We start from the raw sequence: 21,460 nt of genomic DNA on the forward strand, positions 1-21,460 counted from the left end.
GCAGCCTCATTCAGGCAGCTGTCATGTCCTGGCCACCTATGGCATGACAGCTGTCTGAGGCCTGGTCTACACTACAAACTTATATCGGAACAGCTCCGTCTCTTGGGGTGGGAAAACTCCAACTTCCTGAGAGGCACAGCTATGCCAACTTGACCCCTGGTATAGACAGCACTAGGTCAATGGAAGAATTTTTCTGTTGATTTAGCTATCGCCTCTCCGGGAGGTGACTTATCTATGCCGATGAGAGAAACCCTTCCGTTGACGTAGGTAGTGCCTACAGTGAAGCAGTGCAGCTGGGCTGCGGTAGCGTTTAAAGTGTGGACTTACCCCAAGTAAGTAGCAACTTGCTCAGTCCCAGCTTTAGAGATGGCAAAACAACCTGTGGCATTCCTGGATAGAACTATGAAACAAGTCCCCCCACTGTCCCTCCCAAAATGTAACCCATTCCCATCAGACCCTGCTGTCAAATTTTGTGCAGCTCCATGTGTGACATTTCTCAATGCTGAGAACACTTCCAGTCTGTGGCAGCAGGTGTTGGGCAGCTAGGAAACTATTTCCCAAACACCTCCGAATCAACTGAGGCTTGGGGAAGGGAGCCGAAGGCCCTGGCTTGGGGGCTTGCTAGCACAGCCAAAGGCCCTGCCAAAGCTACTAAGTCCCAGAGTACTGGAGGGAATTGGTGTGGGCGAGTATGAAGGAGGAATTGTTGGGGGATGGAGGACCATGGGAGAGTTGGGGTGGATAGGTGTTGGAGAAAGCCTGAGACTGTGTTTTGTGGCATAGTGCCAAGCAGATGATGACTGGGGAAGATCTGAGACAGCCTTCCCCTTGCTCTCCCCACTCCTTCACTCTGACCAGGGACCAGCAGGGATAGCAGAGAGAGAAGCAGAAGAGAGCCCACAAGGATGTTGGAAGTCAGGTACCACAGTGGTACCCAGCGGGCTTCTTGCCCCTCCCACGTAATGAACAGGGATTTGCCTGAGGATCATTGGCTAAAACATTCCCACTCCTGACTGTCATGCAGTCGTGTAACATTTACAACTTGGTGTAGTACTTTCTAAAAGGTGTAGTCTCACTGATTTCTAAGGATACGTGTACACTGCAAAAAAAACAACAACCGGGTCTCAGAGCCCAGGTCAATTGATGGCAGCGTAGACATTAGGGCTCAGGCTGCAGTCTGGACTCTGAAACCCAGCGATTGGGGGAAGGGTCTCAGAACCCCTTCTCCAGTCCCAGCAGGAATGCTTACATTGCTATTTTTACCCCGACAGCTCAAGTCAATTAACCTGGCTTCTGAGACTCTGTGACACAGGTTTTTCTTTGCAGCGTAGATGTACCATGAGGCTCTAGTGTTCTTGGTAAGCACTATACCTCCAGGCCTCCAGGACAGAGCCCTAGAGTTGTAGAAAAATCTCTCTGATATCAAATTGTATTATGTGAGAAGACGTATGTGATAACTGATTAATCACTGTGCTGTTATTCACAAGAGACAGAGTTAATGATGAATGTGAAAAATTAACTTTGACATTTGCTGACTTTCATACCTAAATAGGTAATATTAACACCCTCAGTATAGCTTTTTTAATGTAATATTTGATTTATTTTCTTTTTACGCATGGCTATCAGGACGTGATTTACTTTATATTTGACTATTACCTTATTTTTGCCTTTTCATTTTTACGGCATGGGGACAGCTACAATTCCCTACATCCAAAGCTGGATATGATAAGAGTTCTCTGAAGAGTCAGGATTTCCTAACGCCATTTCATAAAGGTCACTGGTAGCAAGCTGAGTCATTCTGAGTCTACTTAGAATTTCTTGGACTAGCATTGATAATAATAAAGAAATCAATCAACTACCTATCTTCACAGTATTTACTATGCTACAATATTAAAAGAATCAAAATGTAAGAAGCCTGTTCCAACAAGACAGAAGGCAGTTCAAACAAAAAGCACATTCAGAGAAAGAGAAAATATAAAATAAACTACATTCTAATGATTATTCATCATGTTGGAGCATTGCAGCCATATATGGTATGCGTGTAACTGAAGTTTTCAACTTTATTCATACTTAGATCAAGTCCTATCATGCATGCTAAACAATTTAATCTGAAGTGCCTAACGAAATGACCAAGCCACTGCAATTCATTTGAATTAATCAAGGTGCAGGGCATGGATATGAAAAAGGTTACATAGTTCATATTGCACTGAATGGGCTATACCATTGCAATTTGGCCCATGCTTAAAATTTTGGACCTTGATACATATCTGTATTTTAAGCACCCCAAAGATGAGGAGTGTTTGGGTGCAGGATTCTGATGGCTTATACTCCATCTTCTTATTATCGTTACTTATTACTTGTTGAGTGCTGGCAGTGTTCTCAGCTCTATAAAAGATACAAGGAAAACATGGTCCCATCCTTGAAACTTTCATAGTTTAAATAGATATGGCACAAATCAGAAACAAAATGTGCTGCGTGACCCAAAGGACAGTTCCATTTTAGGGCCACTGCAGTCAAAGGAAAGATTCCTCTTGATTTCAAGGGCAGTTGGATTGGGCCTTTAGAGAACAGACTTTTGTTTTTTACATTTACTGAAAGGTTGATAGTACTTTTGCTGCTCCCAGTTCAGCACTGATGGGCTTTTGCAGAAGAACTGAGTTTTAAGACTTAGGGCTTGTATACTTTTACAGTGCTGCAGTAGTGCAGTTGTATCGCTGTAGTGCTCAGTGAAGACACTTCCTATGCTTATAGGAGAGCTTCTCCTGTCGGCTTTGGTGCTCCACCTCTTCAGGAGGCAGTAGCTATGTCAATGGGAGAAGCCCTCCTGTTGATATAGCACTGTCTAAACCGGGGGTTAGGTCAATATAATTGCATCGCTCAAGGGTGTGGACTTTCCATACTCCTGAGCGATGTAGTAACAGCAACAAAAGTTTGTAGTATAGACCAGGGCTTAGTATTCTATTTGAGGGATTCATTTTAACCAGCATGTACACATACTGAGATGTAGAAAGCAAAAGCTAACCTTTTAAAGGTTCAGAGTTACAGAATGGATATACGACAAAAAGTTTGAATGTAGGTCTTCTTAAATCATATAGTGCTGGAACAGGCTTCTCATGCATGCTTAATAGTCACACCTATCCTTCTAGTGCCATCAGGAACTGAGAATTATAGAGCTACAAAAACAATACAAATACTGAAGAAAAAGACAACTAAACTTCAGATAATGTGCAAGTCAGATAGGTTCTTATTTTAATCTTCACCAGCTCACCTATCCTTGCTTCTCGCTAGCCACTCTATCTGTAGCAGCAACCATTTTTACTGACAACAGCTTAGAAAACAACCATTATTAGCAAGAACCTTTTTCTTGAGTTGTGAAATATATAAGCCCTTCTTTACTTCCTCCAAGAAAATTTTTCACCTCAGCCCTAATGAAGGACTGACAAACCACAATACAAATGGAAAATACTTCAGAATCTCAGATGCCTTCCAGATAATAAACTAGATTGATATTGCAAAATGCTCTCGTTACCTATCAACAGAGGCATCAGAATCACATAAAAATTTTGTTCATGTTACTCAATAACCCTCTAGTAAGGCACTCTTATCTGCTGTACAATAGGCAGTAGTATTAAAATTCATCTTGTGATAAATAAAACTCGGCTTCAGTGTTAGCTTTAGGCCTATGTAGGTACATAGAAACCAGCTCTTCCAGGGACCCTGCACCAGACAGACAATCTGCCAGCTAAAATTCTCAATTCCCCCCATCCGTGGCCCTGTTTAACTCTGTGGGCAGCAAGTTGTGACAAAACCTGAATTCCTAAACTGCCCTAACCTGCTCTCCCCTTGAATGTCCTTCCACCTCAGCTCTACATCCTCACTTCACAATTCTTGTAGGAAGATCACTAAAGACCACAAAGCCTCAAATAAGCAAAGACGGATCCATCCCCAACCCAATACATCCGCATGCACGCACACCCACTAAATAAAATAATACATAAATAAATGGGAGGCAAATTAACATTCTAGCAAAAGGAAGATTGGGGTAAACTGCCCTTTCTTGACAAACCAAAATCAATGGGAGGATGGGGGTGTCATGACTGGGGCATAGGTGATTACAGCAAGAGTCGGAGTCTGGCCAAAGCTCAGAGCTGGAAGTCAAGCCAAGGATCAGGACTGGAGTGAGAATCAGGAGTCACGCCGAGGATCAGAGCCTGAGACCAGGGACAGGGATCAGGAACAAGGCAGGAAGGCATGAACCAGGAGCAGTCAAGGAAGCAGAAACCATGGACAATTCAGTAAAGTAGGGTGCAGGAATCAGGCAAGAAGGCAGGGTCCCAGACAGGAATTCACCCAGATGCATAACTTGCTGTGCCTCCTTCTGGCTTAAATAGTGCAGTCAGGCACTCCTACAATTAGGACTCTCCTCCCAGTAGTCACTAGCAATCAGACAGATGGCAGCCGGGATGCCACGGCTGCTTGCAGACCCACATTCAAGACTTGTTGATCCTCACATCAGGTAACAAGCCCCTCCCAGTTAGCATCACTCAAGCTCTGGGGAAGGTCAAAAGTCTCCTTAGAACTACTGCTTTGGTTTTGAAGTGGATAGGTTAAATAATTCCAACCCCACCTAGGGGAACAGGAATTATTTCACATGCAACTCTGAAAAAGCCTGGAATTAATAAACTGGGGAGGATGTTCTTTGCGCTGCATTCCAGGCAAATCCAAGCTCCCTGCTGATGCTTTTTTTTTTTTTTTTTTTAAATGGTCAACTGTTTGGTTTCAAGGAGAAGACAATTTTTCACCTGGATGGGTCATCCTGCTGCAGATCCAGCACCTGTGGCCTTCCTAGGTTAGCAAAGGTTTGGGAGACCACAGATATTTTTCTGCTTGATCAGGCCATAAGGGCCTGATATTCTTTCTAACCTTAAGAAATCAATACTAATTACTGCAGAACCCTTCTTGAACAGACCTGGAAGGCAGGAAAAATGGAACTTCCCATGACCTGGTACATTTAAAAGAAAGCCTCAGGAACCAAAGGCTAAAATAATTTATCTTGGCTTTTGGATTTATTTTGTCTATAACAAATATTTTGGCTTCCCCTCCTATCAGTTTGCCAGTAAAAGCAAAGATCCAAGGTTTTTCAAACTACAACATTGCAGCAATTTTGAAAATGACAAAGTGAAATGTATACCAACTAATAAAGGGCTATTCATGCTATAAATGCCTTTTTGTGCTTTTTTCTACACTCAGTAGCATAACTTAGGAAAATATTGGCTCATTTGTCCTCCAGTTTATCTTAAAGAGCCATTCTACAGCAAACCACATCAATGATTTCTTTACAAGCAAGCTCTCTCACTTCTAAACTCTATATTACCCTTGTCCCACTGAGAGACACTGCAATCCTATTTTGTGTTGTTGTGAATAACTCATGTCAGGGAAGATGATTCAGAAAACTGAAGTTACAAAAGAATCTGCTCATACTGAAGATAGCAATCCAGCATTATTAGTTGTCAATGGGGTTCACTGAGGGTAACACCTCTAAGACAGAAGGTTCAAGTCCCCCAGTAGGTCCTGAGATCATATCCAATGCCATTATGTCGATGCAGTATAGGAGTATTGCCTCCCTCCTGATGAAACCTTCCCATGTGATAATATTTTGAAGAGTGTCTCTAAGGTCAGCATTATGTAGTTCTGCATTGTCTCTGTGACTGCTCACACTTCAAATATGCACACATTTATAAGTTAAGACAGTAAGGTTTTTTCCCCCCAACTGCTCATACTTCAAACGTGATAAATAAGCTCAAAGTGAACCTGGGGCTTTCTGGCTCTGACACTACCAACAATAAAGATTCTGTCATTGGAACTTAGTTCAGCATTAAAATAATGATACATGGGCCAGAAAGAAGTCCAAATCACTCTCACATAGCAGTATTGGCTCTGTGGCATTGACAAAAATAAAAACATATTTTAGTCAGCAAGGGCAGCAGACATGAAGGAAGAAGAAAAATGCTATTTATATAACAGCCATGCTTCTGATCCTAACTATGCTTGAAACTGGGATCTTTTCTCTATCAGTCTTTGGTTGGCTGCCCAAGTGAAAGGAAACTATCCCATAGTACTTTTGAAAAATTGTAGCAGATAAGAGTCCTAATATTCTGTCCCCCTCAATTAAATAGATTCTAATATTCAATGCTCCAAGTGAGCTCTTGCTGAGTGCATAATGGCTGTTTTACTGGCCTGCGCAGTCATGATACCGCTGGTTCTTATTGTGTTGAGATATCTCAAATTTTAATGTATTTTATTACTTCATACATATTGCATTGTGAGCCCCATTCTAGATTGTTATCCAATATTTCAAAGACCAGTGTTATATTTTTGGACTTCAGCTGATTCATTGCTATACAGTGCAGGGTGATCAGCAAAACATTAGATGGAGCCATACACAACAGACTTATATGCATGGCATAGAACACCACAGCTCTCTGTGGACAGGCTCATGTATACTGTGAAAAAAGATGGAGAAAACCATAGTTCTACCAAGGTCATTCTTTTCACTGGACAGACCCATCCTACTTCTCAGCAGGTATAACCAGAGAGAATAGATGTTTTTGCCTTAAATTTGTTACTGCCCAGTCCTACCATAATCCATGACTTGCTACAGATGAGATGGTCGAAGGGCCAGCATCAGATTTATGTAGCAATTAAATTCTCAAAGTAGGCCTTAAGTGGGACTACGGTGGTGCATCAGACTTCCCTCTACACAGAGATGAATTTTACCATTATGAGAATAAACTTCAGTCAGTTATATAGCTAAAACCAGCCCTTTCCTTCAAATTACATTCATCAGCTAGAACCCAAACAGATCTTGCTGTAAGTCTTTATTAATGACCACAGGAATGGTCAAAATAATTTTCTTTTTCTTCCAGCCAATTTTACAAATCCAGTTTTGGGTGAAGATCATTTGTCCTGAGGAAAGAATGGTAACTCTCAGCACAATAAACATTGCAAAACAGAGGCATAAGCTGCTTTATTTTGTGTAAATATGGGGGTGATTTTTAGGAATGTATGTCTTTTGTATATTAACAACTAATAGTTCTTTATATAAAATAGAGAATTTACTATATCTCTTCCAAATAGCTTTCCCTTTGGATTCTCTAGTATATGATCCCTAAAGGAAAAAAGAAAATGTAAGTAAAACTTCCAAACTCTCAGGAAGAACAGAACGAACTGGAGACTTCCAGGATGCTCTGTGGTTAAATTTGCTGAACCTTGTTTCATAATAACGGCTGCAGACTGGAAAACAAACAGCTGGATTCTAGCTTTTCGGTTTCAGTAAGAGGCTCTAAATCTTCTGACTAAGCCAGTGTTACTATAAACAATACTAAAAATGTTAAAAGGGGGGGGGGGAAAGAATGTAATGTTGCCAAAAAAGGAAAAGGCTAGTTTGAGAAATTTTCAGATCAAAGATTATGAGTTTTGTAACATAAATCAAATATTTATGTATTTACATACAAACGAGTTTTCCAGCCAAAGAAATGCTAAAATATTGATTTGAACTTTTGCAAATTTTAAATAATTGTCTATCGATTAGAATTTCTGAATTTTCACCTACAACTCGTTCTTTAAGTTATATCTTGCATACTAAATTTTTTCCCCATCCACTGAAATGTAAAACATATCCCTTTAGTGAACTGAAAACACATGGACTTTCTACTAAAAGTTCAGAGAAATCACTGGGATACACAGACAGCAAATGCTTTCAGTTGCAATGTAAAAATGCCTCAATCTCACCATCTTGTGGGGACAATAAACACTGCAGCAAACGTCTGACAACCATTGACCCTAATTCAGGAAAGCATTTAAGCATGTCCATGAGTATTTTCTTTTTCAGGAACATACTAAAACATGTGCTTAAATTTAATCATGTGCTAAATTCCCATTGACTTCAAGAAGAATTAAACACAATTAAGTGATTCCCTGTATAGGGATGCTTTCCTGAAAATGGTGCCCTGGAGAAGAACCTATTTCACATACACACTTTGAAACATTTACTAAAAATGTGTGACTAATTCACTTAAAATACCAATTCCTTCGTTTTCCCTCACCTGAAATTCTGATTACAACTCAAACAGAAATTTAGGTGGGGTTTGAAAAAGGTTGGGATTTTACCTCCCACCGTTTTCAAACGTCTAACAATTTGAGGTTCCCTCGAGACCTTAGGTGCCAAGATTCCATGAAAATGGCTCTTCCTTTAGGAGTTCTAGCTCAGGCTGGTAAAGTCAAGAGATTCAGCTAAGCATCCCAATTCTGGGATGCTTAGCAGAACTAACCACAGTAACTTCAGAAGTTCAGCTTGTCACCCAAATGAAGAAGAAATGTGATTTAAGTGTGAAAGGAAGAAAGAGACAGCATGAGTAAGACTTTAGCCACCACTTGTTCAAGTGTGGCTGGAAGCTTGTCCTTCAAGTTCTCATTAACAATGGGTACAATGCCTTTGCTACCTTTAAGTAGCCATTTAAATAAATCCATTTAAAAGCAACAGTGTAAGACTGAAAAATGCACAATTCCATTATGCATGGTATTTAAGAGCCAAATTACTTATACTTACCCACTTGTAATGTCATCAGTCCTTATATTCTTGCCCAAAACATCGCCATCACTCATATAGCCAGTGGCATCCATGTTGATGTTTTCAAGATCTATCTCATCACCATCCTTGTCTGAGATGTCCATGTGACAAACATTACTACCGCGGGATGCTAGCTGTCTCCTCAAAGGTGCTGAATACATATAACGCCCAGACTCAGCATTGATGAAACGGCTGGCATTGGCTCTTGGAGGATACCCATTTCCCATTGATGGAGCATCACCTGCCTGAAGCCGGGGGCTGGACTGCCCAAGTCTCCATGATAACGGTGTTGGTCTTCCAGTCAAGCTGAGAATACTGCGCCCGCTTATTTCAGTAGTGACATTGGTGTCAAACGTGGTCTCCAATGTGCTTAAAAAAACAATTGATTTACTCTTCACTGATATTGTATAGAACCATTAGATTTCAGGTGATGCTATTTCATAAATCATAAAAAAAGTAACTTCCAAATACTGGCAAAGGTATGAAAAGCAGGTGACACACTTATAACAGCATTTGCCTAAAAAAACCTCTTAATGTATATTACACACCTTAACAACACTACTCTAAAATAAACGGTCTCCCAGCCAAGCTATCAATGTTGAGTTTGGGAAGAGGGTAGAAAAAAAAGATTATTGGTTGTTTTTTGGGGGATTTTTGGCTTGGGTTATTCCCAGTATCCAAGCACAATTTTCCCTCTTTCAGTCTAAACTAACCTACAGCTGATGCTCTCACAATTTCACGCAGGAGGATTAGGATATTAAGCTGATTAAAGGACCACCTTTTGATTCTGAGCAGCTATTTTTATGATCCCTTCTTTCCTTTTTAGATGCATTCATAAAATACCCTATCTGTTTGGAGATGATCAAGTTAGCTAACAATCCTTCTGCCTCCTCTCACAGTGAAGACTTAAGATAAGAAAGATATATAAAGATTAGACTAATTTCATATGTTTTTTTCAAATTTAAGGATTTTGTATCTATTTACACAATACTTTGATTTTCAAATGTATTTCATCTCACGACCACTAAATACATTTTCCAATCAGGCTCAAATATACACTATATTCTTTATGCCCTGTATAGATGAGTATATTGCTTCCCTTCAATGACAAATGCTAGTATGGCCTGCCTATTTTCTCCTCTTCCAGAGCTGCAGCTTCTCTCTCCCAAACCAACCCCGATTTCCTTTCTGGCTGAATATACTGTTACCCTCGTTTATAGTGGACACTGGCTAAAATGGACAAAATGGCCACTTGCAGCATGATAAATCCTGTAGAAAGATGAGCAGGCTAAATGTCCTGTGGTTACAGTAATTAAATCATAATGAGCTGTCACTTTAATCAAGACTTTAAAAGGAAAATAGATGCACTGGGAGTTCATCTGTGCAGGCACTGGCACTGGCTTAGCTTAGCCAAACTACAAACCTTCATCTGATGAGCTTGTTTAGGACTTCATCCTATGAGGTGTTCAGCATCGTTAGTCGACTGAAATTGAGGGAGCTGAGCACCTCCAGGATCAGGCCCTTCATGTGGCCAAACATCATATTCTTGTAAGCCTCTTGTCGAAGAGTTAAAATAACAACTTCACAGAAATGTTCAAATGTAATAACAGCTTTTGCTTATCTTGAGCATATTTTAAATATTACTGGAGATTTCCAAATACTGCTTTAGGAAAAAAGATTGTACATACGCATCACTAATAATATTATAAAGCTTTGTTTGTCCAAAGACCAGTTAGGAATTCAAGTTATGCACTTTATCAAATAGGTCAAGCACAGTTCACCTGCTTGTTTAAACAGAATAGATCTGGGGAGGGAAATGCATTAAAGTCACTCATAAGTAAACCAAAGTAACATTTTAAATTGTAACCTTTGCACAACTCTATTCAAACACCACCTAATACACTTAACAAGCATTTCTATTTCTATGGCTGTGTTTCTATATACAACCATCCTGTTCTCTGCACCACCACCGCTTACTCTTCATAAATCTTAATAAATACTAAACAAGGATCACAATCTGTGGTTTCAAGAAAAAAGCACGATAAATGCTTAGCCAATTTTATTTCCTTCATTGTCAGTGTTAATCATTTTTGCAAGAGCACAAACCAGTCAGACTCAGCAAGACTACAGTTATTTCACTCTTCTAATAAAGAAGCAACTCATGCTGCTACCTGTGAGAGACCTGGGTTCCCCGTAAGCTGGACATGGTTTCCTCTAAGTTCTGTCGAAGATCAGCAATGTTCTTGACAGTTCGCAATCGTCGAGTTTCTGGATCCTCCCCTAGGAAATAACAGACCTTTAGAAGAAAAGAACTAGCCCATATTAACTAGCAATAGCAAAGACATGCACTGTCATCTTTTCACGGCTCTGAGTCAAGCACAAATCCCTGCCTTTTCATTATTTAATACCCTAAACTGAATATGATGTGGGATTTAATTCACTGCTGGAAGGAGCTTTCCATTGCCTTGGCCAGACTGAGAAATAGCTCTGCATTAACAACTTCATTTCATGGACTTCCTTTGTATTATAAAGTAGTCAAACACTTTTGTATTGGCCTTTACTCAAACCTCCCAGTTAACTTTTGCTTAACAACAAGAATGGGTAGAGAGCAACATACTGGCATGATGACCATGTACTGGATAAAACCTGTTTTTGCGAGGTTATAATATTAGGAGACATCCTTTTTTCATTTTAAATAAATCAAATTGATTACTAGAAAGCTGCTGTTTTGGGAACAAACTAAGCCATGTCTTATTAACTGCTCACAGCTGAATGATGTACCAGGTATTACAGCAAAGGTACTTGCCTGCCCAGCTTTGTCCTGACATTTCATTCATGTAAATGAGGTTTACAGAGCAGGTATTGTCACCAGAATGCATGATGATAGAGGGAAAGTTTTGTTCTTGTTTTTTGGTAGGAACTCAAAGTAATTTCTCTTGCAGGCCTGTAACGTATTCAGGTCACCATGATTCATGCTCCAGCAGTGAATGATTGTATAGCAGTGTAGAAATCTTCCAAATTAGACATGCAATAATCAAGAGCACCTGACGTTACTTGAATCCTCAAGGCTCTACCTTCACCTCCCCCCCCTTTTTTTTTTTTTTTTGATGGCTTTACTTAAGGATTCCTTGCCATTTTTATTTTCCTAAGGAAATTATCAAGGAATTCTCCAAGATGGTCCATTCGAAAACAGCATATTCCCTGTTTTTAACTATAAAGAGGAGTTTACTTTCATTTTATAAAACCTTCTAGTGGCCTCAGTGGAATTTATTTTGCTTACTTCTCTTACTTTGTAATCAATTAGAAACCACTTCACTGCTAGCTGAGCTATATTTTATCTACTTAAAAGCTCCTTAGGTGTTAAAAAGAAGTGCCTTATAATTGTTAGTGTTACCAAGGTGTTACTGTCAGCATGGAGCATAAGCAAACTAGAAAACTGCCACAGAATGTAGAAGGAAAAAAACCTGCTAATTAGCTATGCTCATTTCACACAGGGAATGAGTTCATTCTAAAGATTTACAACCAATAGCTAAAGTGCAAAATGCTTCATATCCCAAATTTAGCTATTTTTGATAATACTGCAGTCTTGATACTCTTGCATGTTCTTTAAGGGAAGCCTTCTTCCCTAAAAGCTCCCATGAAACCGAGAGCTGAACTAATCCATGAAATGGCTAGTTCAGATGAGAGTCTACACATTAAAATTTCTGATTTAAGTAAAGACTGAAAACAGCCTCCAAACAGTTGCTGCTGTTTAAGAAAGCTTCTCTCAACTCCTGCAGTAAATTTAGTGCTTGTGTAAGGTGCCAAATTGCTAGCCCTGGAGGATGAAGGCCTCCATAGTTATTCACAGGAAAGCTTCAGTGCAAACTTCTCCATGCTGCCCCACCAATGTGTCCCAGCTCTGATTTGTAGGTACCATCTCTAGGGAAAGGAAGGTAATTTCATGCTCATCCCGTTCTTGGTCTTTCTGAGATAGACAACAAGGGGGCAATTATAGTCCATGTTAGTGATTTTTTCCATGAATGTGGACAGCTGTCTCTGGGATCCGGATTGACACCAACAATGAATTTCAAATAGGCCACCAAACCATCAGATAGTTATGGATGGCTTCATCACTAAAGACCTGACAAGATTGAAAATAAAAACCTAACGAGCTAAATTCCCTCAGCTGTAGAGTCTCTGAGATGTAAACATTTTTATATATTCATTAGTCTGCGAATTATTGCAGCACCAAGAACATTTAATAACAACATTTATAGGCTTATGGCTGATAAAGGGTTATAGTGCTCTTTCCACAGATCACTTCTTTTGTAAATCTGAAGGAAGGCAAGGCTAGATAAGCTGTTAAGAGGACAGATAAGAGGCTTAACTGAGGTAAAAGAGGTTAATATTTTTGAGAGACACACAAAACGAAATTGCAACAATGTTTTTCCAAAGAGAAAGTCATACTTGGACATCAGTTTAAAGTTTTTTAGAAGACATTATATTGACTTTAATTGAAAATATCCAATCAGACTAGATCACGTAAGATGTTAATCACCTTCTTTACAAGGAGATTCTTCTCTTCGTGAATATTCTGTAAACGTCTGTAAACTGTTTACTTCCGTTTCTCCATTACTCTTCCCTCTCCACATACACATGTAACTCATTAGCATCAACGTTTGTTACATGCATGTATGGACAGGACAAGAGACCTTAAAGTCTGCAATTCATTTCTTAAAATTTCCCTCTCTTTTGTAACTGTTTTTTTTGTTTGCTCACCATTAATTCTCCTTGATTGAATACCATTATCTGTTGACTTTGGCTTTACACAATTTCCTCTTTGGAGCCACACTGTTTGGTGCACAGATTGTCCTGCCACTGTGTATGTTTGGATTTCAAACTAACATGTATAATAAAATAATAATACTTTGAACTTAAATAATATCTTTCATTAAGGGCTTTGAAAACCCTCTGTAAGCTAGGTATTATTCCCATTTTACAAATGGGTAAAATGAGATATATATATATATATATATAGATTGGGAGAGAATTGCCTACAGTAACACGCTGATTAAGAGGCACCATTGATAAAACACAGGAAGTCCAATGCTGAGTCCCCCTATTCTAACCAACAATCCAATACCTCCCATATTTACGTATGACTGCAGGAATGTTCTCAAGGACTGTATCCCCAATGCCATTTGTTTGTCTGTTTAATATTTAATTCATTTACATATAAATTATATATGCAGATACGTGCACAAGTGCACTCCTGCTGTTCTCCTCTTCACCACTGACTCTTCTTGGTCCTGCCACCAAGCATGCGTGCATGCAAGTGTAAACATGGCAAAGGCAGAATATATAATGAAATATGAAATTAATCCAATTGTGAAGCTTTTAGCCACATGACCTCCCAAGCAGAAGGATCAGTTCCAAAACTCATATTAGAAAGGAGAATGCATGAACTAACTAGATAAAGAACTCTACAGTGATACCCAGTTGAGATATATTAAAGACATACTTAGTTTACAAACAAAACCACACAGATCTCTAAAAACGGAACAAGGGGTGGAGGGGGGAAAGACTTACAAGCATAATTCACATTTTTACTGCAACATTGTTGCTAAAAGCCACTTGGTGAAAGTGTATCCTTAATTATCAGCTATTCCTAGAAGTGGCAGGAATTTTAGAATACACAAACACACAAATTACTTTACAACCCACACCATTTTAATCCCAGACAATTGCAGCACACTTTTATACAGTAAACACAGTAAGTTAAAATTGGTTTTATATTTCTCACTGCAGCAATGGGAGTGTTCTCATTAATGTAGTCATCAAATTGATAAATGCCATAGAGATCTACTCCCCTTTCTTGCACAGATGTTACGTAATGGCTGATTTCATGATGAATGAGCAAAACTCCAAACTTTCAAAACAAGAAATATCTTATTAACCTATAATTATATCTGGGAAATGCAAATGTGAGTTGAATCTAAAGTATGCAATTTCTCAAATTATTCAGACTGAATATGACAATGTTGGGTTTTCCCCAAAGCTATAAATTAATACAAAATGTCAAAAGAACTCGTATTAGCTAGTCCACAATTTCTGAAGTCTGAAATATTAAAAAATGGAAAACAAATATCAGATGTGTGGTTCCTTGGGTACTCTTAAGGAATATTTTAGTCTAATCCTGCAAGATGTTGAATGTTTCCTGGAAGGTGCTAAAGCAAGGTATTAAGTACCTAAGTCCCAATGATTTAAATGCTCAGTATCTTGTAGAACTGAGCCCCTGGTGTCCAAAACTCCAGTCTCTACTCAGTTTCTATCTCTGAAGGACCAAATATTAGAACTCATTAATAACAAGGCACTAGGAATAGCCACATAAATTAAATTCCCCACTAGATGGAGGGGAAAACAAATAATTTAGCCCACACTCATTCATTATATACAATTCACAAAATTAATTAGCTAGACATCTTCCAGGACCTACCTGAAAGGTCTTCGAGACCAGGCTGTCCAGTTTTAGTGTAAAGAGCAGTATCCATGCTCACCCCTCCCAAGCTGGACTCAGCTGTTACATTCCCTTCATTGTCTGTCTGTGATCTTAAAGGCAACACAAATAGAGATATGCAGTCACTCACCACCAAAAATATATGAAGTGTAACACTGAAAAAACTGCACCCGCCATCATCCAATGTGTCCTTTTCTCTAGAATACACTAGCAGACTGCCTTTACATAATTCATCAGTCCCATGTTGAGCTATGTCCTAGAAACAGAAACAAGCACTGAACTGTAAAAAAAATGAAATATTTATAGTCAAAATGTAGGCTTAACAGACCCTCATAGACTAAGACCCTTTTGATTTTCAGCTAAATCTTCAGTGGTCTGAAACAATGATCTTTGTTAATAACAGAGTTTGCATGTGACAGTTCTTCACAGCTGTGCAGAATTCACTCCGTTGATTAGCAATGGCACCAGTTCTTCTTTTAAAAGAAATGAATAGGTAAAATAAATCAATCACCATTGACTGTGAGCAGAACTTTGGACATGATATTATTCAGTGTAAGGTGCTCTTTTAAAAATCTGCTTTTCAGTTCTGTATTAGTATAAATCTGTGATCACTTCACTTTACTGGTTACACTGGGTCTTGGATCTTAGGACCACAGCAGTCCATCTTCCTTCAAGCGAAAGAAAGCGTTCCCTAGAGAGGAGGACACGGAATATATTTAACTGATTTACTCTTGATCTCAGCTAACAGGCCATGGGGAAACATATGGAAATGTATAATAATGTCTCTGTTTGTCGTTTAAAAAAAGCAGAAGGAGAAGTATATTTCCAACAGATTCTCCCCTTCTTGCCCTCACATCTCCTTGTGTAGGGATTGTGGACATGGGAAGAGGATGGCTAGATTGTTCCTGCTCTCCAGTGATTCTCAGATAGTGAACTGTCCCCTTCAAGCCATAGCCAACCAGGATACTTTAGAGCAAATCTGAGGCTGCTCCTGTAACCCACTCAGTGTAACAGTCTGTCCCCTTCTAGTGCTGGCTTGGCCACAGATACAGGTTGATGAGCCTGATATAGACTTGACTACAGGGCTGGATCTTTGAGTTCAGGCAGTAGAGACCCAGGCATTAACATCCAGTGGCACCAGATTCAACACCTGCTGCTGACATCCCACCCTGGAGGGCAGGACCTCAGGATGAAGAAGATACACCAGCTCCTTTGGGACTCCCCTACAGCTGTGTCTAGCACATAATGGCTCCTTGGGGCAGGGACTATCATTATGTTTGGTGTCTGTACAGCTCCTGGCACAGTGAGGTCTGGGTCCATGACCACTAGGGCTCCTAGGCACTACGGTAATACAAAGAAATAACAATAACAGTAAAAGACAGAGTTTAACAATTGGAACTTAAACTTAAAAATAATGCTACAAATTATATTCTTCAAGTCTTCCAAATAGTGACTGGATCTCTTTTTATTAAACATAGGTTTACTTTTCATCTTCATTTTTCAAAAATACAAGAGGATACATTTTGACCTTTCACTTTGACTTCTGGCTGGGCAAGTAAATACAATATTTTTTTCAAGTCTGCATCAGTTTTTCTGGCAGAATTGTATAGTTTGTTTTGTGTTCTTGTGAAAAGTCAAATAAATATTACCTTGAGACCACCAATCTGTTATTAGGGTTATAAAAATTTTATGGTTAGCAGCTCAGCTCCTTTCATGCTTCAGATGATACTGGTATTGAAAACACTGAAAGGAGATCAGCTCCAGAAGATCAAGTCAGTTATTACAGTGGGTTTTATTTTGGCTTTTTCATCAGGACATTATAGTCATAAATAGGCAACACTCCAATGCCTAATGAACTCACCCTTGCATGTTCATGGGGGTAAGAACTGTAACAACTGAGAACTGATCAGGAATACTGGGAGAGCATTTGAGAGGCCAGGTCAAAATATTTTTTAAATTTTATGTCCATTTTTTCAAAAATGTGTCTGTGTGTATATATGTACACATACATATACACAGGAGCTCTACTTGGCCTTTTGGCTACTAAAAAGATCAGTTTAACTGATGTTATTTCCTATGTTGGGGTACAGGATCAAACACAGAGATCTTTTCTCTCTTTATCTACAGCGTTATAAACCTAAGAACTGCACTGGCACTCTCCTGCTCAAAACAGAGAGCTGCATCCCTAACGGATTTATAAACAAATAGCAGGCCTGGTCCATCCCACCACCTCGCAAACGTAAGATGCTGCTATGGTGGCAATGTGAAAATGTGGGTTTGAGAACAGGGTGAATCCAGAAATTTTAAAAAGATGCATATGTATTTTAATAGTGGCCACAAGAAGAATGTAATATTAATATGTATTTTAATCAGGTTAATCATTCGCAGGTGGCTCACTTTGATGTGTTCACACAGCAGGAAGCTTGCACGGCTTTTTACAAATATCTTGTACAATGCAGAAAAACAGCATTGGCCTGATTGTGCCCAGCAATGGGAAGGTGCCCAAGGGGAGGGGGCAGAAGGCATGAGGATCCCACCTTATATGCCCACATAGGGCACACTATCAATCGTTTTGCTTCCCTGAGTGAAAGGACTGTTCCATACATCTTTGCTAAAGGCCTATAGAGGAGGCCAGGCTATGGCCCAGTTCCCCTGACTCCAAACCTACCAACAGAGCAAAACCCACTCGCTGGGGTGTGAATGCTTGACCCTAACCAAGGATCAAGCTGCAGCCATGCTCGTCCTTCAATCCTAGGTCTACACTAAGGACATTTTCCAAACATTTCTCAGCGTTGTAAACACTGAGTTAGCTTCACCACTGTTAGCAACCTCAGGAGCTCTGGTGTAGATGGGTCACCAACTACTGCAACCATCCTTAACACTATGACATATAAAAGCCAGTCTGATCAACACAATGTTAAAAATGACCAAAGCAGCAGCTGGCCTATCTACACTAGGGCTCCCAACCAGGGCCCAAGCATAATTTTTTCAGGCCCAGTACAAACTTGTAACACTGGCCCTTTCCCACACAATACCACAATCCCTCATGCCATACATACAATCTCATGAGCCATGAACATTTTTTTCCTCATGGTAATGGGGGTCACAGCCTGCTGGGCCCCCCAGAGCCTCCAGGCCCCAGTACAGTGTACCCTTCCGCTCCACCCCTGCATCCGGGGGCCCTGCTCTCAACACAGCACACACCAGTGGGGCTGAACTGATGTCTCCAACAGTTGGAAGTTTTAGATGGCGCCTTCCAGACATCATACCTGCCTGTGGCACAATGCCTATAGAAGCTCCCAGTGCTACACTGCAACTCCTCTCTACACACCACAGGCTAAAACTGCCACAGCTGAACCATATATAAAGTTACATCTAACACACACACATGGTATCTCTACTACTAATAAACCAGTATTATAAAGTCAGCTTTGAGCAAACAGTGGTATCTGAGATACAGCAATCATTTACTTTTTCAACTGTTGGGAATGATAACTCTCTCAGTTATGACTGTTGGTTTCTAACAGTAACTTGATAAATGATGTCACCTTTTAAAAAGAACTGTCAGCACCAATGCAGCTGCTGTTCAATTTGTCTCCCCCTGCCTCCAAGTAACCATATCACAAATGGATAAAAACGTCAGGTTCAAAACATTATGCTTGAAGAGTTAACCCTACCTGTACATGAAAGGAGCTACTGTGGCAGTGTTCGGGTGGTTGTATTGCTGTTGTGGATGAGGTAGCTGAACACTCACAGTATTGCTTCCTGTAGTCTGTGTGGTACTAACTGGCCCATTAACAGCTTGGGTGCTGCTGCTACTGTTAAGAGCAGACACCCCTCCTCCTATCCCTTTTCCTTCTGAGGAGGCTAAACTTGAAGTGGAACTGGAATTCCTGCTGTCTAGTTGGGTCTTCTGATGAGAGAGCCCTGAGCCAGGTTTCCCACTGCGGCTTCTCTCACCTTCCTTTGCAGAAGTTGGGGCACTTGAGGATTTCCCTGTGGTGTTTTTGATTCCTGGTTTTGGTATTCCACTGTGCGAAGGGGCCAAGGCCTCCTTCTTGGCACTATTCAGCTTTCCACCTTTAGGGATAAAGCTTGCAATCTTGGAGGACTTTTTTGGCATCTCTGTTGTAGCTGGTGCTGTCTGTTCTTCTTTTGGCTCCTCTTTCATCTCCTGCTTCTCAGTTACAGATATTCTTTTTGTAATGTCTTTGCTTTTATCCTTTTCCTTCTCTTTCTGCTTCTCTTTCTCACTGCCCTTTGGGGAACTTTTCTTATTAGTCAGTGCCCGGCTAAAAGTTCTTTGTGCAATTCCCTTGAGTGCAATTTTGGGGCTACTGGAGGCTGGTCCTGGATTGTTCATATTCCGATTTGCAGCATCTATCTCTTCACTTTCCTCAAAGCTGGGAAGTGTCTCTAGTCTTTCACAGCTAGTGTCCTGAGACCCTGAGCACTCAAGGGATGTTCCTCCTGCTTTGGAGCCTCCTTTGCTATTGAAGAGTTTTAATTTCTCAAGCATGGATTTTTGACCATTGGGAGTTGCTTTGACCATTTCTGAAGATGGTTTTGGAGACTCTGGCATTGGCTGCTTTACAGATAACATGGAAGACGTGGCTGTGTGCTTTGCGCTAAGGGACTTGCTGCGCCAGGGTTTAACTGCAGAGCTGGGCTGGGGTATGGCCGATAAGTTATTTGTACTGTTACTGCTTTGAACTGAAGATGGTACATTTTCATTCATTCCTGTGGACTGGGAAGCTGTACTGTCTGCTGGCTCTGGGAAAAAAACAAAAACAGTAGTACCCAGTATTAAAACAGCTCTGATTATTGCAATTCCTTTCCACAGTAAAAGTGCTGGTGTTTTAGACAACTACTATTAGGAAAGAAAGAGAGATTTCTCATTATTACAAACTACAGCAGTGTCACTAAACAAAATAAGACTTCTGATTTTTTTCTCCCCTCAATAAAGCAGCAAACTCTCACTATAGTAATTTAAATTTATTCACAGTTTTACAAGACATCTAAATCAAGTTAAACATGCAAAACCCAGATGTGTTTTAGAGTGTCCTGTAGATCTACACTGCAACTTCATTAGCAAGTAAATGTGTATTATCATCTGACCAAGGCTCGCTCTCTGTTTTTAGAAAAATCCTTACTGTTCAAGTTCATTTCTTAGAAAAACCTCAAGTATATTTAAAAATAAAAATTGCATGGAGGAGAAAAAAAAACAAAACAACAGTACTGACGTTATTTCCAGTTAAGGGTGGTTTCAAATTTTGATACCCATTAAAAACAGAGGCAAACTCTTCTGCAAAAATAAAACAGATTGTGTCCTTATTCATGGATTAAACCTAAGTGATACATTTTTATCTAAAAATTACATCCAGCTGTAAGAAGAGATAGTATCAGTAACTGCAAACCCTTCTTCAGTGAGCATGAATCTCATTTTAGTTTTTTCAATGTTATTTGCCTTTTTTAAGCAAAACGTTCAGCACCTAAAGACAGTTTGAAAATCACACTTGCTTACTCACCTATCAGTGGCCACTTCTCTTCTAAAGTTTCTCTTTGCAAACTTTCCCTTCTGGAGACGTTACTCCCTCAATTATCACAAATATGTTTTCTGTTAAACGGCTCATGTTTCCAATTAACGTTTGTCATCCCTAACTGTTCGGCTGTCCAGCAGCCTGCTGGGGATTAACGGCTTTTACCTATATTTCCCTGCCCTCTAGCAATAAAGTAAACTGAATATAGAGCTGTTTTTTTTTAATTTAAAAATAAACAGCAGTTGAGAACGTATGTTTTCAGCAGCAGGAGCGGCACTGTGAATTCAGTTCTGTAAATCATGAACTGCTGCAACTACACAGGGGCTGTTTTACTTCACTTTCAGCTGCTCACTGAAGATATGGCTTTGTTAACCTCACTCGTATGATCCAAACCAGACCTCCCGAAGATTTAAAGCACATATATCTTCATGACTTAGCGGAGATCTGTGTTTCTAGGAGTGGCGGAGATCCCTTTACTAATAATAAACTCACAGTCATTTCACATTGTTATGTACTAAACGGAATAAGAGGAACTAATGATAAATTTTTAAAGAAGAGAAGTCATTTCTGAAATAGGAAGATTTCCAGTGCTCTGTTATTAACCACCAAGTAATAGAGTGGCTGGTTTTTCTAGCCCTTTTTTCTGGCAAGCTTTTCTCAGGCAGATGGGTAAATGGCAATTGTTATCTCAGTATACAGGGGCACCAAAGGCTGGATTCTGAACTCATTTACCACAGGTTTAACTTGCGCAGCTCTACTGACTTCAATGCATTTACTCCTGATTGACTCCAG

At 39.9% G+C, this 21,460-nt stretch overlaps 1 protein-coding gene across 10 annotated transcripts in view; it reads right to left on the reverse strand.

The window, feature by feature from the left end:
* NAV2 (neuron navigator 2) overlaps window positions 1–21,460 on the reverse strand; it is a 333,333-nt gene that overhangs the window by 124,482 nt on the left and 187,391 nt on the right. For 8 of the 10 annotated variants that reach the window (XM_067558196.1, XM_067558193.1, XM_067558195.1 and 5 more), the window contains 4 exons: window positions 18,806–19,901; window positions 15,108–15,220; window positions 10,801–10,909; window positions 8,609–8,998 (listed from right to left, as the gene is read on the reverse strand). In XM_067558196.1, coding sequence (XP_067414297.1) covers window positions 8,609–8,998; window positions 10,801–10,909; window positions 15,108–15,220; window positions 18,806–19,901 — 1,708 coding nt within the window. Of the gene's footprint in view, window positions 1–8,608; window positions 8,999–10,800; window positions 10,910–15,107; window positions 15,221–18,805; window positions 19,902–20,656; window positions 20,758–21,460 lie in introns of those variants that run through there. The other 2 variants (XM_067558199.1, XM_067558197.1) reach the window with 2 other exon arrangements.

The sequence above is a fragment of the Emydura macquarii genome, unplaced genomic scaffold (genome assembly GCF_026122565.2).
Source record: "Emydura macquarii macquarii isolate MOO-44397 ecotype Brisbane River unplaced genomic scaffold, CSIRO-AGI_Emac_v2 contig_1876, whole genome shotgun sequence".
Lineage (NCBI taxonomy): Eukaryota > Metazoa > Chordata > Testudines > Chelidae > Emydura > Emydura macquarii.